This window comes from Colius striatus, chromosome 15 (assembly GCF_028858725.1).
Source record: "Colius striatus isolate bColStr4 chromosome 15, bColStr4.1.hap1, whole genome shotgun sequence".
In the NCBI taxonomy this organism is placed as follows: domain Eukaryota; kingdom Metazoa; phylum Chordata; class Aves; order Coliiformes; family Coliidae; genus Colius; species Colius striatus.
Genome location: NC_084773.1, coordinates 15,784,480 through 15,800,012, shown reverse-complemented (window position 1 = coordinate 15,800,012; position 15,533 = coordinate 15,784,480). Strand labels below are relative to the sequence as shown.

The 15,533-nt window shown below is 38.9% G+C and overlaps 1 protein-coding gene across 22 annotated transcripts in view; it reads left to right on the top strand.

Annotated features, from left to right (window-relative positions):
• MAGI1 (membrane associated guanylate kinase, WW and PDZ domain containing 1) overlaps positions 1-15,533 on the top strand; it is a 332,909-nt gene that overhangs the window by 151,810 nt on the left and 165,566 nt on the right. For all 22 annotated transcript variants that reach the window (XM_062008019.1, XM_062008018.1, XM_062008017.1 and 19 more), the window contains exon 2: positions 11,796-11,912. In XM_062008019.1, the coding sequence (XP_061864003.1) occupies positions 11,796-11,912 (117 nt within the window). The remainder of the gene's footprint in view (positions 1-11,795; positions 11,913-15,533) is intronic.

Sequence of the window (15,533 nt, the reverse complement as noted above, 5' to 3'; positions counted from 1 at the left end):
TCCTTTGTAATTAAAATTCTCATTCCCAAAAATGTGTTTTCCATTAAAAAATCCAGCCTTGCTCTAATAAATCTAAATCTTGTAGCTGTTGTATCTGGAAATATATATTTTGCTGTATGCCACATATAAACATTTATTTCCTGTTTGAGAAAATGTGGATTTTACCATCAGTAATATTCGTATTTGTTTCTTGAGGGGAAAAGTTAGGGTGTTAGGAACATAATACAGGCACTCCTACATACATTAAGAAAACAAGACTCTGAGACCAAGGCAAAAGAAAAAAGTTTGTTACAGAACCCAGTAAGCTTTTTCATGTACACTGTTCTTTTTGGTTGTTTTGTTACCAATCTTGCTTTGCACAAGGTATGAAATTCATCTTGGAGACTGAAGATATTCAAGTTCACTTGCTTTTTGGTGTTGAATGTGAGGTTTTTTTGTATTTTAGCTGCTGTCACTGACTGTCCTTTCATGTGGTGATTACATAGGAGAAGAGTGGTTCTACATGAAAGAGCCTGTTCATGGAGCATTTTTGGTTTAAGTAATTGTATGTGGAATGGTTAGCAGCAACGTTGCTTTTATTCACTTTAACTGACAATTTGAGTTTGACCAATAAGATCTGCTAGTACTTTATTAAGCTCATAACAAACTTGCCTGCCACAGTTCTTGCTTGCTCCAGCCAACTCATTCTGTCAGCGCTTTAAAATCTTATTTTAGAATTTCATTTCCATTTCCTGCAGAAAAGGGAGCCCCATGTTCTGTGTGTTGAATTGCTTTTACAACAGAATCAGCATGGTCATGCTTTTCTTTTACCAGTGAGATTTTCTGAACTTGGGTAGGGTGTTGGTCAACCGAGCAACTGAAAAGATGTAGCTCATTGCATCATTTTGCTCTGAACTGTTTTAAACTGCTGTTGGATCTCCCATTCTTTCAGGTCCTTTATCATCCTGCTCAGTAGTGTCTTTCTAAATTAGATATACAAGTAATAGCTCAGAACATTATAGAACTAGTTTAAGTCAATTCCACTTTAAACTTGAACATGTTTTTTTCAAGAAAAACACTCAATCTTGATGTAACATTTTCCATGGGGGAAGAATATCCCCCAACCATCAGAAACTGTTTCAGTGGTAGACTAAAAATAAAACAAAAATATTTGTGGTTAGAATAATTAAACAGAGCTAGTCCAGTTTCTTAGATCTTGTTTTCCTTTTTATCTCCAATATGAAATTTAATAAAAGCTCTAGTCACTTTCTCTGTAAGCCAGGTTGGATTTTTAACCAGTATGACCTTCTTACTCAATTTTTGTGGCTTCTTGTGCCTCTTATAAAATGTGCTTCAACAGCTCCCAACTGTTACACATGTTCTTCTGTTTAAATGCTGGGAGTTTTTTTCCTCAACAGATTTAACTCATAATTATTTTCAGCTTTAGGAGCCTGACTTTCTAAATCACTAAATGTTGTTGCTTGTGTGCCTCATTGATATACTCTGATGTTACTGGTTTGGTGTCTTCTGTGTGTCCACAAATGTGTATTTCTATATTTTAACAAAACAACCAAGAAAGTGCAGATCCATCTCAGATTAAATGTAATTGTGCTCTCTTTGAAAACTGTATGGTGGGAACCTTTACTTGCTACTGTGAGATCATGCAAGTCTTGGTTCTGGTTTTCCTTCTTGGCAAAACTTGTATGTAGGAAATTCCTGGAACAGGTTGGAAAATTAACCTGTAGCCCTCTGTGTAAATTAATATACTGAAGAGAGGAGAAAAAGTTTAAAGTACTGGTGCACTGGAGCGTGCATCATGTAGCTGTGCTGGAGAATGGGCTCTCAGTTAATATGTGCTTTGGACAGAACTTCCAACAAACACATTATGGTTTTTAGCTGATTTCTTCTAAGGAGGACAACATTTTTTTGTCTGATAGAGATACCTGTGAGGAAATAAAAAATTAAAGAAGTAGCATCAAAATTCTAGTGTTCAGACAATGTCTGCCTTTAGTGTATTTTTATGGCAGGTTCTCAGCATTAGGTTTTATGTATATAGTGCCTCTGGAAATCAGGCTGTTAATATTGACGTATGCCCGGGAGCCAGTGAGGGCAGAGTGAAAAACTATAAAGTTACAATTAGTATTCAAAGGTGACCTGGCTGGGCAATGGGAGTTTGTCCCTCTAGCAATCAAGGAAGAATAAGGATAAAAAGGAACTTAGCTTGACTGCTGAAGAAGTTAGAGGTCATGTTTAAAAGACCAAAAAGCACCAAAACTTGCTACCTGTGCTTAAATTAGAGAAGAACAAGCAAAAAAAACCCAAAGAAGATGAGTAGCTACTCAAAATTCCCAAATATAGGCATGTGTGTCACTTTCCTCACTATTTTGTGGAAGAATCAAATGCTGTATTTATGAAATGGGTTTCAGATTTTGCAAATATTTTCATGGTGCTGTTCTAGAAAATGAGTTTGTTGGCATGTTGTTATGTGGGGCTTGTTCTGCTAAAGCATTGTAATGCCGTCTGCTTCTCAAGCTGATTTGGCTTTTGCAGCTCAAAAATTATATTCTGCTTTCAGAACATATGGTAACTCCTTTCAGGAGACAGAGAGATATGCATCTAATTTCCAGAAACTGGTCCTTGCCTTTGAGTGAAAGATTGGAAGTGCTTTTCATGTTGATTTTCCTGTTCTTACTATTCTATCCAGACTTTCCTTTTCACCCCATCCTGCTCCTGCTGCTTCTCATAAGCCCTCCCTGCATCCCAGGAAAGTCAAGTCTCACTGGCAGCTTTTAGTTGGTGATAAGGAGAAGGAACAACACTCCCTTATCCAGGTTGCTTCATGCTGCACAGTTTCACAGAGTAGGTGCCAGTGACAAATGCTGTTATGTGGCTTCTATGCAGACTGTGCTTTCCTGATGAGGTATTACTGGAAGGTTGAGTTGCTAACGTAGCCTGGTCTGTGTTCACTGATGGAAAGGCTTAGCACAGATGAGGCGAGCGCCACTCAGCCTGAATCTCTCAGAGCCACTCATGGAAAGAGACTATGTCCCATGCCCCTGTCTTACAATGAGTTCATTCTCCATTCACTTTGGTTGTGTAGGAGGGTTTTTCTTTTCTTTCTTACTTCTTTTTTTTAAAGCCTACGTGGCAACATCAACGATTCTTGCCAGTAATGACCGCCTCATGCTCCTTTTTGCTCTTTCTTGCTAGAACAAGCAGTGCAAAAAGCCCTGATACAGAAGTGTCTTTGTATGCAAGACAAAATGCCTTCCTCAGAGGAATGTCTTTGCTTCCCTTTAAGTTCACCTCTGGGTCTGGCTTTCTGTAAAGTTTTGCAGAGCTGAGGCTTTGCACTGGGCAAATGGTTTAAGGTCACGGCCAAGAAAAAGCATTTATGGACATGACTTTAATGTTACAACTTGTCAGCCAGTTAACTTAAGCCTCTAGTTCAACACTGATATGTCCACAATACTTAGCATGATGCTAATCCATATTTCATTAAAAGTAAGTCTGGAAGATGTTGCATTACTTTGCTCACTTACCTCCCTGAGTTTTCCCATGAAAACCTTATAGTGTGTGTGGCTATTAATCAGTATTCTGGACTATCTTGGAGATTTTTCATTTTAGGAGGAGAATACTCTGCATTTGTGATCCCAGAAGGTCTGTTTTCTGACCTAGACTCACCTTGCTCCCTACTGTCATTCCCAGAGACCATCTGAGAGGTATCTATGGCCAGTGGTCATTAATACTGCTGAGCAAAGCTATGGCAAAGATCAACGGAATCATGTTTTTCCTTCATGTAGACACAGCTTTAGCAACCCTCAGCAATTTGTGTTGCTCACCTACTCTGTGGATGCTTGACCTGCTCAGGCACAGAAGGAACTTCAAGAAGTTCAAGGCTAAAACTTGAGGGCACCAGAAGCTTGAAAAGGCCAAAGGGACAGAAAGGCTGGTCTTTGTGATGCATTTGCTGGCATTGCTGATCTGAATTCAGCTCGGGGCAGCAGAAGTGTGTTTGTCACAAACATTCATACTTTTTGCACCCAGTGTGTAAATGGTAACATTTTTGATTTTTCAACCTCCAAGCTCAAGCTCTGTGGGGTTTTTTGTCACTTCTGAGCTGAAAGACTATTTGTTTAATTTACACTGGAAATACGAATCACTCTTAATGCACAGAAAATAAGGTGGAGCACCCTGTGAATACTGTAGATTAGGTTAGGTGCTCGTAGGAGGGTTTCACTGGGGATTTATGATCTGTTAAGTGCATTTCTGTAGCAGCAAATGCTGAATTACCACTTCAGTGCCTGTTCATTCACTCATGCAGATTGAGAGCGATACCAAAAGGTACTGTGCCAAGAAAACCCTTGCCTTCTCCTGATTCTGAACATGACCTGAAAGTTTTGAGTGAATACATCTCCTTCAGATTCACAACTTACACCTAAAATAATATTTTAAGAAGTTCTGGTAGTAATAAAGTAACAAGTGTTATTCATTTTCCAGACAGGAATTGGTAACTGCACTGAAGTGCTCTCTGCTGATTCAGCAGCGAGGCTGCTGCTGAAGTCTGACCGTTCTCCATCAAAGTTGAGTTTTATTGCTGTGTAGGTAGTTCACCCTGTAACTTTGTGCAATTCTTTATAGAATAACCCTCCAGCTTATCATAATTTCCTTCCACTGGAAGGGTTTTGCAATGGATATGGCTTTGTTGTTCTTAGCATGTTTTAAACTGCAAAAATAGGAAAGTATTTTATGTTTTACTTGAGGAAGGTAGGTAAAGGATGAGCAGTCATTTTGCTTTGGTTGTGGTATTTTGCTAGAATAACAGGAGCATCCAAACTCTCATCTGAGCAGTTCATCTGTCTGGAGTCTGGCTATCACAGGCTGGTATGAATCAAAGTCATATACTGATTGTGTCTGTGCATTACCCACAAAGATCCAGTTTGTACCCTCAGACCAGTAGTTCTTGCCAACAGAAACCATGCAAATTGGTGTGGAAGTGATCATTGACAATCATAGACAGTGCTATTGAAGCATTTATGGGGAACATCCAAACATCTGGACTTTATGAGACTGGTTTATACCCAGCAATAAAAGTTCACTGGTGTTTTTGTTTGTTTGTTTTTAATAGAGGGAAAACAGAGAAGAAAATAGAATTGGAATCAAATCAAGTGTCTGCTGAGCCATGTTAATTGTGAAGCTGAACTCCCATGGCAATGTTTAAATATCTTCTTAGCACACTAAGCCATAAAAGATTTTTAAGTTTACTTGTGTTAGGAAAACGTGATAGCAATTAATTTACCAACATGTTAGGGGTTTACAAGGTGCTTTCATTTCATGGGTGGCTGGAAGATAGAACATGCTTAGACTATATCAAATTTAAGAAGACACATGGATATTTAAGGCTTTTAAATTGGTATTTTGGCTTTTTGATCTTATTTGAACTCTGGCCAACCATGACGAATGTTTTCTGCCTTGCTGCATGTTCTTGTGTCTTTAACCTCACAATAGACATGAAATAACAAATGTAGGTACTGGACTTTATTTACTTATTTACTTAGTAGTTAAAACAAGAAAGCAAACAAAACCATGATGCATTTCACCTCTTCTCCCCAGCACGCCCTTGACAAATGGCTGTTTGAACGGTGTTAAACTGTGACCTTAAAGCCACAGGCGTAATGAAACTGTGATCTGGCAGATGTGACAGACTCATCTTACATAAATCACTCTCTTTTGTCACTGCTGGCATATGGCCAATGAATCTTCTAATTATTGAATGGCTTTTATAGCCCCATTATTTATAATCACTTTTGGACAGCAGCTGGAAGACAAGGATGGGACAGAATGAAATGATATAGCACAAACTATTATCATTTGTGTAACAACTGCTGGGTTTAGGAATATTTGATGATGATGTGGTTACCAGCTCAGTCTTGTTAAATGATAAAATTTCACTCAGTCTTCATTTTTGTCTTCTAAGATGGGCTGCTGCCTACCAGGCCTTGAACATTATTATATTAATTGATCCAGAAATAGAATATGAATCTCTCCAAACATTAACAATATATATGTGTGAGTATCAGAGCCACCTTCAGGTGAGGTCTTGTGGAAAATCCACTGCAAGCATTAGTAAGACACAGTGGTGGTGCCTTTACACCAGTGCGGTGCCAAGAGCTGTAAGGAAAAGGTTTAAGTGGTTTCTGCCTCCCAGGAGCCCTGTCTACATCCCACTTTTTAGTTGGAGTTTAACAATAAGCTGAGAATTGTCTTTAATATTTTAACATTTCTTTAAGAAAACTTCAATGATTTTTTAAGAGAGGTGATGGATTTATAACTAGCTCAAGTTAATACACTTTTATAATTAAGAGAAGTTATTTTGACTGTGACTATAGATGACTTTGATACCTGAGTCCTGTCTGGTGGGTAGAGAAGCAGCCTTGGAAGGAGCCTGTAAAACCAGTCAAATGAGATTGCAAGTCCATTCGCTGCTTTACAAAATGTGAGCTGCAGCTTCTCTGCTCGTGTCTCTAAATGAATGGATTTTTTTGGTTTTAAGTTGGTTTGACTTTTATTGTTGAGGACTTTTTTTTTCATCATCTGCAGTTTTGTGTTTTATAGCGCAGAAATAAAACCCTACCAACCATGATAGCTTATTAATGTTTGTTAAATACCTTCAGATAGAGACCTTCAGATAAAAGACAGCATGTTATAATCAGGGGTTTATACTGCAAATCCAACATGTGCAATCTTTGTGTCTTTAAAAAATGGAATCCTTCCCTCTTGATGTAGACATCAGGGTGGCGAGAGAGAGTCTTAATCCAGATGACTCTATTGCACTTCTATCCCCTTTAGCCAGGCCTTTAACCTTTCATTGCTTCATGGCCCTGTTGTTTTGAAATGGTCTTTGTCTGCCCACAGAGGATCCCTCAGCTGAGCACGCCTTTAAATGGAGATCCTAACAAGAGAAAAGGAATTCTGCTGCAATTCAGGAATGGAAAATGGATTTTTCCAGTTCAGATGCAATCAGTCACTGTGAATGTAGCAATTGGTAGTATTTGCAAAGAAGGGTAAAGCAAAAATATATCGTAGTGTAAACCTGCTTATAGGAGTGTGATATAGGTCAGAGACTACCGTGTCCCGGGCCTGACCCTGACCCATTTTCACTCAAGCATCTATAGGCTCTGGCAGAGTGTAGCTATTTATCAGGATTATCTATGACCACCTAAAAACATGAATAGGATAAACCAGCTGCAGTAATTAGTATAAACATAAACTATGAAACGATAGTTTCCAAATGCATGAAACACGAGTTCAAAACATATCTTCAGAATATACATATTGCACAGTTCTGGCATAGACTATCTACCAACTGGCAGGAAGGTGCTGTCAGCCCTGCCATGTTCACACTCAGCTTTCTCTAGAGAAAATTCAGATTTTGCTTGGTTCTTTCTGCAGTCTGCTTTCTTTAGGGGAAGCCAGTATGTAAGTAAGGCACGAGGCTTTTGGCCTCTGAAGTCTGCACAGCTGCTCACTGGTGGTAGCGCTTTCAGAGATGGATGTTCTCGTGCAGCAAAGACAGCATTAGATGATCCTGCATGCAGCTTGCTTTCCTGCAGAAACTGGAAATTGTAGCAGTAAAGTGTCAGAGCATAATACAAAGCATAGTTTCTCTAGTGACTTTATTAGGTAACTGTTGGAGGACAAATGAGTGACAGTGGATTATGGGTTTCAATTAAGTGTATTCAGAAACAGCTGATATTTTTCATTAATCACAAAGACACCTATGTTACATATTTATTTACACAAAATTGACAAGCACAGTTTATTGTTTCTCAGAAAACTGTATGTCAGTGCTTTTATGTTTTTTTTCTGTAACAGATGTTTTGTTTCCTCCTTGGTGTTTGTTTTTGCTACTAAAATATTGGTGTGATGATGTAGTGCTTTGGGAGGATGATTGACATACTCTAAAAGCAGTATAACAATTATCAATAATTGAGAAAATCAGCCATTCAGGAAGTTCTCCTTTGTTTCATTTGAAGGTAAAGAAGAGTTCAGATAATAAGATAGAAACATCTTAGATTTGGGATGGTACTGTGTGGCAAGAAGCCATGGAAAGTTGATTCTCTGACTGTCTCCACTTAAAGACGTTGGTTTCCTTCTGCAGCAACAGCAAAAAAAGAGGAAATGATTGCAACAAAACTCAGTTTTTGAACATGTTTTACTTTTAAAACATTAAAATACAAATTTTGATGAGTTTTGTAGGGAAAAATTTGGGTTTACTTTTTATTTTTTCTAAATATCTGATCTTCTAAAGCTAGATAAAGCAGCCTAATTTTGGTTACAGAGATAACAAGATTATTTTTCTGTGTGCACATAAATGCATTTCTAACATGTCCTGCCCAGCAGGAAGAAAGAACTGAGCACACTGGCTCTTCAGACCTATATCCTCTGTTTTGAGAACTGCTGTTTCTGGCTTGCATCTTTTTTTCCTCTCCTATTATCGCTGTAGGATCTCTTTACATGCTTTTAGCAGAGAAGAAAGGATCTCAGAAGATTAAATGTAAGATCCAATCTCCTTGAGAACAGAGGAATATCTTGAAGGGGTAGTAGTATGCTTCTTGTTAGCACAGCACATCTCTAAGGAAACTGAAGCTAGGTATTTTCTTGAGCACAACTTATATACATGGATTTAGACTTTATAAAAGGAGAACTTTTGGTATAAAATTGGGTGGTTCTGGGCACCCGCCCTTCCAGCCAGCCCGGTGGTGGTTGGTGCATGGATAGAAGCTATCAGATGGTGAGACTTGTTTTGAAAGGGAGTGTGTACAAGCAAGGTGCCCCTGAGGATCAGAAGGAATCTCACTGCTACAATTTGCACACAGGAGGTTGCTGAAATGTCACTGCCATATCTTTCAGATTCTGAGGAATTGTGAGTACACACATTTCAGGCTTGAAAAGAATTTATCAAGGTTTATAAACTTGTATCTAGCAGTGGAAGCTGCTAACTAATGCCAATATCAAACGTGCATCCTCTCAAGTGTGAGGACATATTTTGGAAAAGACAATCAGAATGGAGTGAACCATTTGAAACTGGTAAAGTATCCAGCACTCCAGGGTGGATCCTTCTGTCACCTTTCTACATGGAGTTAGCTTCTGTGGTAGCTTACTTCTTCCATGCTCTGGACTAAGTTTTGTGGAGTAAGTGTGCTTTTGTCCACAACCAAGGTTGTCAGGAATGCAAAAAGCCTTTATTTCCGTCAGAAATTTTCTGGAATCTAGCAATGAAAATCTGACTTGGGAAGCATTTTTTTAGTTGTTTGGGTTTGTTTTTTCTCTTTGTTCTCTTTCCATGTTTTTTCTCCCCCTTTAAAATAAATGCAATAGAAATGAGTACCACTGTTGCTGAGGGGACAATCATATGAATGTAAGTGTTGCTATGGCCCCTATTTTTGTAACTGCCATCTTGGCATCAGTGACTCAAGTGGGGAATCCCAGCTACTGCATAAACCAAATAACCAAACTTTCCAGTGGGGGCTGTATTAGACTGAGATGCTGGATGGAATGGGCACAGAGGGAAGCTTAAAAGCAGGTACCATCAGTAAATTGCATATTTTCTGTGGTCAAACAAGCCCTAGCTCAGCATAGGTTTTTCACCTCAAAACATTATTGTGACATAAATTGTTGAATCATAAATTACACAGTGTTTCAGGAGAAAGCCCACATCATATGATAGATTAGTGCATTAATTTCTTCACTGGAATAAGCCCTTGCATAAGTCCACACTGTTGTCACATTTGTTCTTTTTGCTAAGAGAAACTACCTTGTCATATTATCTCTTATACAAAGTATGGACTGTTTAGTTAAAAGATAAAGACATGCTTTAGTATTTCAGCAGATGCTCTTTTTTTGTGTGCCCAGTTTCCCTCTGGAGTTAAACAATATGGTGTGAAATTGAACATCTGGAGTTTGGAAGATCAGCTCTGATACTGCAAAACCATAGCCCAGAGGTCTACTAAAGCCCTCAAAGTGCCACCTATGTGGGAACCCATTTTTGTAGTGTAATAACCAGAGACCATTTGTTAGAAAATGGGTTGATGATCTGCTCTTGGAGTGTGAGGTGTTGCTAGAGTAACTCAGGAAAGTGTTGAACCAGTTTTAACTGCCTTAATTTCTGTTTTGTTGTTTAAGCCATTCCTGTAATGAGCATCCTGTTCTTCAAAAATATCCCTTCTATTAGATTTTGATTTACTATTTCATACTATGGATTTTTGTATTTAGTTTGTTGGGTGATTTTTTTTAAACTAGCATTTCTGTTAAAATGTTGCATGACTGCATTAAGCAGATTTGCTCTTCCTGACCGAGGTTATTTAATTGAGTCCACTCTTTTTCCTCATTTGTCTGGTACCACTGCTGCCTCCCAGACCCACTCTCCAACTGTATTTCATTGCAGTAGTGTTATTCTTGAATTGTTCTGCAATAGTTCAGCCATGAACCTGCAACTGTGATGCTGTGTTCAGTGTCAACAAGTATGAAGATGATCTCTGCATTGCATATTAACAATCCAATAAGTCATAACACAAATTGTAAAAGACCATGAAAATAGCTGCAGTAATTTAGTCCAAGGCACATATAGCCCAGCATTCTGGTTCCAGTTGTGGCCATAAATATGATGCCTAGCAAAGGAAAGGAAAAGAGCAAGGTATTTCCCCACTTCTTTTCCCAGGTCCCCCAGGCACCAGGAGTTCATTTCAACTCAGAGATTTCCTGTACCCTCTTTTGCAGCCCCTAATGCATCCATCTTCAAAGTCCTTTCCGGTCTTCCCTTAAAGCTCCTCAATAATCTTCTTGCACCCACAGTGCTCTTCAGCAAGATCTGCCATAGCCTGGTCGTGTTTCTCAGAAACGTTTCTAGTGGTGTGGTTTGTTTTCTTCTTTGTAAAGAAGAGTTTCTATTGCTGTTCTTCGGTTGAATTGACATCAGTGTTATTCCAGACTTGGAACTATTTCATTTCTGAGAAAAGACTTCTATAAATTGTTCAAGTTCACATGTTTTGCTACAAGAAAGCATTTGCTGTTCAGCAACTAGCAATATTCATTAACAACTGCATTCCTGTTTCTTTGTGGGTTTTGTGGGAGTGTGTGTGGGGGGGGAAGGGTTGTTCCTTTTGTCGTGGTTTTGTTTTCAACTCACTTATGTTTATTCTCTCACACTTATGAAAGTATTCAAAATGAATGAATGTATTCAGTATTCAAAATACTGAATGGGGAAATAAATAGATACAAGTGAAAACTGTTGGATATTGGGTTATTACTTTTAAGGAACTTGGATGCTCTTAACTCTTTCAGTCAATTCTTTTCTAGTAACTCCTGCTGTGTGCTGGGGTAGATATCAGTGCAAAGCCTAACATTGTTTGTGCCATGTTCAACTCTTTTAGTACTTCCAATGGGGACAGTCACTGCCTTCTGTCTGTCTGCCCAGCTCACCCTCCAATGAGTTGCAAAAGCAATACCCTACCTTTACTATTTTTCTTCTTTTTCACATAATCTGTCTTTCTCCATTTGCTCAAATAAGTGATAAGAGGAAATGATGATCTGTTTAACACCCCAGGAAGAAAGATACATTATGAGACGAGAGACCTCTTGTTTACAACGAGTTATTTTTGGTAATTAGCCATTTGTAGAGGAAGATGAGCCTCCGCTCGTAAAGTCAGCATGCCATAATTTAGGGCGCTCAAATGGAAGCCTAACACTTGCCTGAATTGGAAATGTTAATTGTGTGCATTTAGGAATAAATAAATGGCTTTTTTTTTATTTTGCAGGAAGCAGACTGAACAAAGACCTGAGACATTATCTCAACCAGAGGTTTCAGAAAGGATCGCCGGATCACGATCTGCAGCAGACCATTAGAGATAACCTTTATCGCCATGCTGTGCCTTGTAAGTAACAAAACATTGACCTGGTGTATTACATGTAGTTAGAACGTCAGCTTTCTTTTTTTTATTGAGGCAGCCTTCTTGTGGTGGTGTGTATGGCTCTGGGGAAGCTTCAGTTTTCAGTTTGGGCAGACTTCCATGTGTGATGGCAGCTAGGGTTCAGGTAGGGTTGAATAGGAAAACAATTAATCTCTGAACTCTGCTTTTATTTAATTACCTTTTTGGAACAGTTGATGGTTTGATGCAAGTGTGTGATGCTTACTTTGTAGAAAAAGCCCTAAATATCCAGTCGTGAAGTGAGTGCTTAATTTGGAAGTAGTCTTAATTAATGTGGTTATTTTGGATGTGCCTTTATTGATTTGGAACCTATGAATAAAAAATCTCTGCTTTTACTTTTATTTCTTCAGCAGAGCTTTATTTCTGATGCTTATTTAACTTGTGAAATTGAACTACATTTTATGGCAGGGTGCCATTGTAGCAGGCAGCCACCACTGTTGGAAGGTCATCCTTGATACATGTAGGAGATAAGCAGCAGGAGTTAGTGAAGATGAGAAAGAAATGCTCTTTTTCACTCAAAAACACCAACTAGGAGGAAAACTGAGAAGTCTGGAGGATAGTAGTCTTAAGAAGCTCAGAATCTTTACTCAAAACAAGACTGTCCTTGGCGTTTGGGGAAGATATGTGGAGAACAGTCCTGCTTCCTTGCAGCACTGTTTGGTTTTCTCCAGCTGCTAGGAGAGGCTATTCAGAAAGAAAGAGTTTTTCTGCTTTACTTTGACCTGTTTGAATAACGGTATGCCTTTCAGCTCAGGTTGAGATGAGAACTAGTAAATGCCATAGTTATAGGATACTGACATCAGCAGCAAAATATTTTGAAGTTTTATTTCAACATGACTCAGAGGTTGTTTATCCTGGTAGACTTATATAAATGTTGAATAATGATGTTGCCACTCAAAGCTCGTATTTGCCAATAAATATCACACAATGATATGTAGAGTAATAGCCATTTTCAATCCAAGTGTTGTATGCAGGAGGACTGTGTAGGAACACAGTTAAAATTGTGTGGTAACACTGATGAATGTTGATCCTTCAAATGGCAGATGCTGTATATCACTATTGAGTTTATTCTCATTTTATCAGCAGAAAGCATGGACCAAATTATGTTTAAAGTGCTATATGTGGGCATAAAGAATAAATATGGATTATTACTTTCTGTTGAACACATCCATTTTCTACTTTGTCAACGTGAAATATGATTAGTTTTCAATCATCTAAGTTGCCAGGCTGCAAGTTTTTAAAGCATACTACAAAAAGCACCTTCTAGGAGAGCACGAGCAATGTTAGGCTCGGGACCTGCAATGTCGTGGTGCTAATGTCCTTCTGCCTGTGTGTTATATTCCAATTTCTAAAGCAGCAAATGAACCCAAGTTCTCTGGAAGCATTTTATGTGTTACCAAGGTTACATTTTGAAATGCTTTCCGTTGATTCTTTTCTCTGATCTATTGAACTTGATGGTGAGCTAAACTACCTGGACTTGCTAAGACTTCTGATTTAAAATTAAGAGCACTGAAAGTGATTCTTGCCTTTTAGAAACAGCTGGAGCAAAAGGAGGTTGTCAATATATTAAGAACATCAGTACTTATGTTCTATTTTTGAAACAAATGGAAAATCTGAGAACTGGAGTTAGTGTGTGTGTCCATACTTTGAGTGATAAAGCAGGTAGCGTTGGGTTTTTTCTTCATATGCTGTGGAGATGATATTAATGGTTGCTTTTAAGAATGGCGCTAATATTCATATGTGAATTTAACTGAGACTGCTGCGTGCACGGTGGGTTGGGATGCTTTACAGGTCTGGAGATTAATCTAGCTCTACATTCATATTTTGTTTATTCCTTGGCACACGTGATGAGTAAATCCAGAGCCCTGAACCAATCTCTGGTGCTAATGGATTATGAAGTCTTGTATTTTGAAAATGGAATTCCCTGCTGATTATGTGGTAAACACAAACAAGAACACAAGGTCACTTGGACTGAGCATGCTTGACCTGACAACTGCTTTTTGTTGTACTAATAATACAAGGGCAAAGTGAAGTGATAATTGGTAAATAAAAATGGAGGAAGACAATGTTAACCGGTTCTTCACCAGAAATCCTGCTAAGAATCCCATGTGGTTCAGTTCTGACTGGTTTGGTACAGGCAATGAGAAAACTCAGAGGGCTTCTGTTTCCCACAGAGCCATTGGCTGACATGAGAACCAAGTGGAGACATGACTATGACTTTTGTAGGAACTAGAGGTCAATCAAAGGGGAGGAAAGATGCAGAGTCTTTGACTTGACCTTGTTATTTCATGTGACAATGGCACATTGCTTAAGCATCATGTAGATTTGTACTTTAGGAAAGTTGGTTAAGAGTGTGCTTTATGTTCTGATGAACAGTCAAGGGTGTGAGAGTGAGATGGTGTCAAATGCCAAAAGGGATATGAGTGTTGCCTAAATGAGTGATGTAGAGATGGCTTTGTGAGAGACCAGATTTCATAGCTCTCATAAGGAAATGAGACCTTGAAATGCACCCAAAAGTGAAGTATGTATTGAAAGAAGTAGATGAACCACACAGTTGTTTTTTGCAAGCTGAAACCTTAGAGAAAAATCTGTAGCAGCAGAGCACTACATTGGCTCAGATGGGAAGCATCAAGCAGACCTGTCCCTGCCCCTGTCAGGCCCAGCACTGGCTGGCCTCAGCAGCCCTCTCCCTGCCCCTCCAGCATGCCTCCTCTGAGTCTTTTACCCTCCTCTTCATTCAGCTGATTTTTTTCCTGCAAAGATCTTTAGTAAACAGCTGTGACAGGCTTCCAGGTGGCCTTCAAGTTTGGTGGTTGTGCCACCACGAGTGCTCTGCTATTACTATCACACTAAACCCACGAGTTTATTTACAGACTCAAAGCATTCTCTGGGATTTATAGCTTCAGCATCGTAATCTGGGACTGAGCCAGACTAAGGAAAGAAAGGTGGGCCACCTTATTTATGTATTTGGATGGTGCACAAGTGCTACTGAAGCCATGCATTTACAATGTACATATCCTTGAAAGAGTTACTGTAGTTCAGCCACTGAAGTAGCTTTTATTTCAGCCTGTGGTGTTATTTCCTTCACTTCCTTCCCAATGCTCTCATTTCACTGTTCACTCCACATGCTGGGTCAGAGACTTTTCTTTATTTTTGTCTTCTGTTTAAGAAAAATCATCTTCTACTTGAGCCAAGTTACTGTCCTTACGTGTTCAGATAAATAGCTCATTCATAGCATGTGGGATCCACTGTCAAAACTAGGAAAAAGCCCTCAAATGCATCATCCCGATTAGCAAGATGTTGGTCCAGTCTCAGGCTATCCCCTTTGCCTCATTTTGTTTTGAAGCACCACATTTTTCCTATTTTCTGATGTGCCTAATGAAGATCACCAGAAATAATGCTCTATTTGTGGGCTAGTTAATGTTTCCATTGAGCTTGGAGTAGCCTGTGAATTGGCAAGAGCTTTATGATTACTGATTGGCTATGGCTGTACTAGAAGTGCTTTGACTGATGCAGAGACTTTGCCCACAGCTCATTTGTAGGGAAAGTTTCACTTATTCCAGCTCA